Source organism: Grammomys surdaster, unplaced genomic scaffold (assembly GCF_004785775.1).
Source record: "Grammomys surdaster isolate TR1022 unplaced genomic scaffold, NIH_TR_1.0 218, whole genome shotgun sequence".
NCBI lineage: Eukaryota > Metazoa > Chordata > Mammalia > Rodentia > Muridae > Grammomys > Grammomys surdaster.
In genome coordinates, this window is record NW_021604663.1 from 3,568,561 (window position 1) to 3,574,435 (window position 5,875).

General features: G+C 46.0%; 1 protein-coding gene across 1 annotated transcript in view; it reads right to left on the bottom strand.

Moving 5' to 3' along the window:
- LOC114625489 (acetyl-CoA acetyltransferase, cytosolic-like) overlaps positions 1-5,875 on the bottom strand; it is a 17,080-nt gene that overhangs the window by 4,072 nt on the left and 7,133 nt on the right. Inside the window, exon 3 of the mRNA XM_028772760.1 lies at positions 4,184-4,528. Within this exon, the coding sequence (XP_028628593.1) occupies positions 4,184-4,528 (345 nt within the window). The remainder of the gene's footprint in view (positions 1-4,183; positions 4,529-5,875) is intronic.

The window sequence follows — 5,875 nt, forward strand, 5'->3', positions numbered from 1 at the left end:
CTTGGGTCCCCTGCAAGAATGGACAAGCTCTTCAGCACTGACTTGTTTGAGGTAGTTAGTTAGCTCTCTCTGAGCTCCAAATGGCTCACACTTGTGGACCTGCCCAAGAGCTATCTGGATTCTCCAATGAAAGACACACACACACACACACACACACACACACACACCAGTAAATTTTAAAATGTCTTGACTAGGTCTCAAAAGCTGGGCAGTTCTAATCCTCTACTGGGCTAGAACACATTTCCCTCCAGTACTCCTGGCTCAACACCTTCTAAATCTATGGTTTATCTTTGCTGGCCTATTACATTCTGGGAAGCCCCTCCCATAGGACTGCTTTCCCTTTACACATACGTTTTGGATGAATTTTCTTCTGCAACTCTAAATCTGACCTATCTCCCTCAGAGATATGGCCATTCTCCTCTTTTTCCTCTCTTCCGGATCCTAGTCCAGTGAATTTCAAAAGTCCTGCCTCAGTTTATCTGCCCAGCCATTGGTCATTGGCTCTTTATTGATCAATCAAAACCCAATTGGGGACAAGGACCTCCAGCATTTAGACATGCAGATTTCTGATTTGAATTCCGGATTCATTCAAAGCATTAGAGCCAATTCCCAACAGACCTGTCGCTCCAGCACATCCAGTATCTCTCTTGGTAGGAGACATAATACCCATGGGGAGAATACTCAGCTTGTAAAATGAACTGAGAGGAGGGTGTCTGAGTCAAAGAGTTTTTAACTCCCAGCAATTCAAAAGCAGTCAGAATACAATGAACAGATTAAGGGACAAGGAGTCAAGACAGGTGAATTAGTCAAAGTACAATAGTATCTATGAATAGAATGATAATTAGGGGCTAGAGAGATGGCTCTGCAGCTAGGAGCTTCTACAGCTTCCGGAGGACCCGTGTTCGGTTCCCAGCACCCAGGTTAGCCAGCTAACACAGGGAACCTGAGGGCTCTGGTCTCCAAGGGGGTAACTATAGGTATGTGTACATACATACACTTAAAAAGAAAATAAATGAAATGATATAATTAAACAGTCAAATTTGTTAATTTTGTATATAGATTATTTTTAAGAAGTAAACAAACAAAAGGCATCAATTTAAGTGGTGGCTCTGGTCATCAGTATTCCCACCTTTAAGTTGGGAATAACAGCACTGACTCCATACTTGTGAGCACGTACAGCAGCCCTGGGTGCTGGTATGCAGCTTAGTCCATCTAACCAGAAGGACTCCGTTCACTCTGTGACCTGCAGCCTGCTCTTCCTGAGCTCTGCAGTGGCTCAGCTCCCTAGGCCTCTGACCAGTGTGTTCCAAGGCCAGACTTTGAACATTGGAGGCAGATGCTGTAGAGCCAGCTTGAAGGACAGCACTCGGGGAGACGGATGGGATGGAAGCCTCCTGCAGAGGGAGGGGCAGCTCTCCATGATCCTCAGCTGCGTTCTTCTTGTTGGTTTCTGAGACCAGGACTTGTATGTGATCCAGGCTGGTCTTGAGCTTCAGGGCTCACATGCTTCTCAGCCTCAGCTCTTAAACAGCAGGGCCTGGCCTGCTTCACCATGGGTGTATTGTACATGTTCTACCTACCCTCTAGGAGATCGGTGAAGTCTGTCCTCTGGGGTCTGTCCTGACCAAGGGCCATGACAAGAAGGTTAACTGGCAATGTGCAACTTGACTCTTCCTCACAGTGGAAAAGCAAGCCCAAACCAACTTAGCCCGATTCCTGTCTCCCTCTGGTCTGGGATCTGCAGTGGTGGAGATCTGACCTGAGGAGGTGTATAGTGAATGTTTTGGCTTCTTTAAAAACCAAGTTATATTTTGTGAATTTTTTTTTGTTGTTTTAATTCCAGGTTTGGGGTATGGCACTACTTCAGTTTGCCCACAGCTGTAAATATGACTGTCTTGTGCTCTAGGAGAGGCATGATTTTTGCCAGCTGCAGGTAGTTTAATTCTGTGGACTCTGGAGAGGAAATAAATGCCAGAGGTAGGTGTGTGTGTGTGTGTGTGTGTGTGTGCACTCATGTGTTCGTGTGTCTGTGTGTGTATGTCTGTGTGTATACGTGCGTGTGTGTGCACTCACTCATGTGTGCATGTGTGTGCGTGTGTGCGAGCGTACTCATGTGTGCGTGTGTCTGTGTGTGTGTGCCTGTACACATGCATGCCCTGAGGAGCTCCTGCTCCACGCTGCTGCTGCTGTTTGCTTTTGTGGTTTGATGAGAAGATATGGACATATCCTGAAGATGAAATTGGACCTGCCCTAAGGAACTCAATGCACCCAATCAGCAGGAAGTAGTCAAAAGAGGTCTATGTCCCCTTTCCCTCTCTCTAGCCTTCTTTCTCTCCCACCTAGCTAGTGGAAGGGAGTTGGAAGCCATGCTGGTACACAAAGATTGGAAGGGAGATAGGGGTATAAGAATCCAATAAAGGGGCTGTTGAGATGGCTCAGCGGTTAAGAGCACTGACTACTCTTCTAGAGGTCATGAGTTCAAATCCCAGCAAACACATGGTGGCTCACAACCATCTACAATGAGATCTGATACCCTCATATGGGTGTCTGAAGACAGCTACAGTGTACTTACATATAATAAATAAATAAATCTTAAAAAAAAAGAATCTAATAAAATAACAAAAACATTCACACCAACAGAGGCTCCTTGTGTTCTGTGTGCAGATCATGGTCTGGATTATTCTACTGGACTGTTCTGGGCTCTGGCTCCAGGTGAAAATTGGAACACTTTGTAGGGATGAGCTATACCTTGGATTGGTGAGCTGAGTCTAGGAACAGGATGCTCCTGGTTCAAAGAATCCTACCTGACTTGTTTGAGTTCAGTTGCCCTAGTACTTTCAGCCATGGGGCAGTCTCTCTAGAAGTTCAACGGAGGATGAACTAGGAATTCTATGTTCTACTGTCTCACTCAAAGAACATTTAGTCACTTAAAAAAAAAAAAAAAAAAAAAAGGTAGTGCCAGAACTTTGTGGGCAGTGATAGGTGGATTTCTGTGAATTTGAGGCCAGCTTGGAACACAGGGAGTTCCAGGCTAGTGCAAGCTACTTAGGACCTTGACTAAACTCAGGGGGTAGGGGATTAGGGCATGGTGGCACACACCTTTGATCCTAGCACTTAGGAGGCAGAAACAGGCAGATCTCTGAGTTTGAGGCCAGTACTCTGCTTTAATAGGGAGTTCCAGGACAGCCAGGACTACACAGAAAAACCTTGCCTTGAAAAGCAAGCAGACAGAAAAATACACACATGCGTGCGTGCGTGCGCGTGCGCGCGCACACACACACACACACACACACTCGGAAAAAAAGTAAGAAGGTAGTACTGGTGAGATGGGCCAGTACACACAGGCACTTGCACCCAGCCTGATGTCCTGAGTTCAACCCCCACCTGTTGGGATGGAGAGATTCTTCTCTAGGAAGTCACTCTCTGACCTCCATAAGTGTGGGTGCATGTGCCCACCCTCCACGAATATATGGGTTATAAATGTTTTTATTTCATTTATTGTTATTATTCTTTCTGTCTGTTTGAGAGTAGAGGTGTTCACCACCAAACCCCAGCTATATTTTTTCTAAGAAGTGGAGAATTAGCGTAGTGCATGATGGGAAACAACTCACCATGAGAAGTGATAAACTTGACAGCATCTCAAGTGGAACCTTTGGGGACCTCACTAGGATAATTAATTAATTTCTTCTTTGATAATAAGTAGAGAGCTGAATTATAAATCTGGATGACTCAGGGCCTTAATGACCTTGGTGTCAACTTCCTAAGGAGGACACCTCTCAGAAGTTAGTTGCCTGTGGATTATCTTTGACCTTTCTTGTGTTCTCAAGATGAATGTGCTGTACCAGACATGTTTAGTACCTCTTTGGGCATGATAGAAAGGAGCGTTCTCAAATGAAGATTTTTAAGGAAGACAGCTTAAAAAGTTTAGACTATTGGAAAATATCCAAAGATTTAAAAGGAATGTTTTGCTGGGCATGGTGGCACATGCTTGTAATCTTAGCACTCTGGAGGCAAAGCAGGAGAGAAAAGCATTTAAGGATAGCCTAGGCTATATAGCAAGTCTTGGGCTAGCCTTGGCTACATAGTGAGCAGGGAGAGCAACCAAATGGTCTTGTGGGTTCTTTTCAGAAAACACTGTATGCTTCTGGAACAGCAGCTTAGAGAAATTATATTCTCCTCCAGCTGCCTGGCTGATAGGCTGTTCTTCTTCCCCTGAGATTTCTCATCCAACCTGGAGAGAAATAGGCACTCAGGCAGAGGTCAAGCTGAGTCCTTTTCTGTGTGTTCCTCAGCAGGACATGCTCCCTCGGTGGCCAGGACAGTGTCGTCAGCACCTCTGCACTTACCTTGCTCATATTCTCCATGCCTCCAGCAACCACAATGGTGGAGTCGCCCATAGCTATGGACTGGGCTGCAAGACACACAGCTTTTAGGCCCGAGCCACAGATCATCTGGCAGCTCCATGCTGGGACCGAGTAGGGGATCCCTGCACCCACACTGGCTTGTCGAGTAGGATTCTGTCCACAACCTGGAACAAGGAACACAGAGCCTGGAAGTCTGTGGTTCACAGCCTGTTGGTGGAGACCCTTTAGGGGGCTGCTTATCAGATATTTACATTATAATTCATAACAGTAGAAAATTCAGTTATGAAGCAGCAATGACATCCTTTTACGGCAGTGTGATCACCACACGAGGAACTGTATGAAAGGGTTGCCACCTTAGGAAGGTTGGGAACTGCTGCCCATGAAGAAGGAGAAAGGATTTTAAAACATCAGTGTTCAAGTGTGGGCTAAGTGCCAGGAGACCGCCTGCCACTGTGGCATACCTGCAGGCCAGCTAAGATTCCACAGCAGCAGAGAAGCCTGTCCTCCTCTCTGCCTGTCACTCCAGCCCTGGGACAGATGTCACCTTTGTGTAACTGCTAATAGTTTCAGAGAGAAGCTTCTTGCTGGGCAGTGGTGGCACACGTCTTTAATCCCAGCACTTGGGAGGCAGAGGCAGGCGGATTTCTGAGTTTGAGGCCAGCCTGATCTACAGAGTGAGTTACAGGACAGCCAAGACTACACAGAGAAACCCTGTCCCCTGTCTCAGAAAAACAAAACAAAAAACAAACAAACAAACAAACAAACAAAAAAGAAGAAGCTTCTTCCTCCACAAACAGTGTTCCTAATACCTTAACATGGACCCTTAAGAGCTTCATCTCTATTGAGGTCTGTTCCCTTAGCATAGTGCAGCCATTTTGTTCCACACCTTCCAGTTACTGACACTGAAAACAGCTTGACTCAGAGCAGTGTCGTGCTGACCACATACCCTGTTCTGTTCTGTACGTCCTCAGACTTGTTCATCTTTCAGCTCAGCCCAGCTGTGCTGGTATTCTTTTTCTCCAATTTTATTCTTGTCTGTCTAATGATAGCTTTGCTTGTTCTGTCTATGGCTCTTAGGTGTTTGGCCTGTTGTTGGGTTTCTTCACCCAGTTTGCTCGACTCCACTCTAAGGATATGCCTCATACACCACCCCTCCTAGTCCTATGCCCTTTCTCCCATCTCATCTCTGCCCTCTTCTCTTTCATACTTTATTTATTTATTTATTATTTATGAATACACTGGAGCTGTCTTCAGACACACCAGAAGAGGGCATCAGATCTCATTACAGATGGTTGTGAGCCACCATGTGGTTGCTGGGATTTGAACTCAGAACCTCTGGAAGAGCAGTCAGTGCTCTTAACCACTGAGCCATCTCTCCAGCCCTCTTTCATACTTCTTAATTATAACCTTCTGTAGCTTTAACAGACGCTAGCATCTGTGGACTATAACAGTCTCCCTCTCTCCCTCTCTCCCTCTCTCCCTCTCTCCCTCTCTCCCTCTCTCCCTCTCTC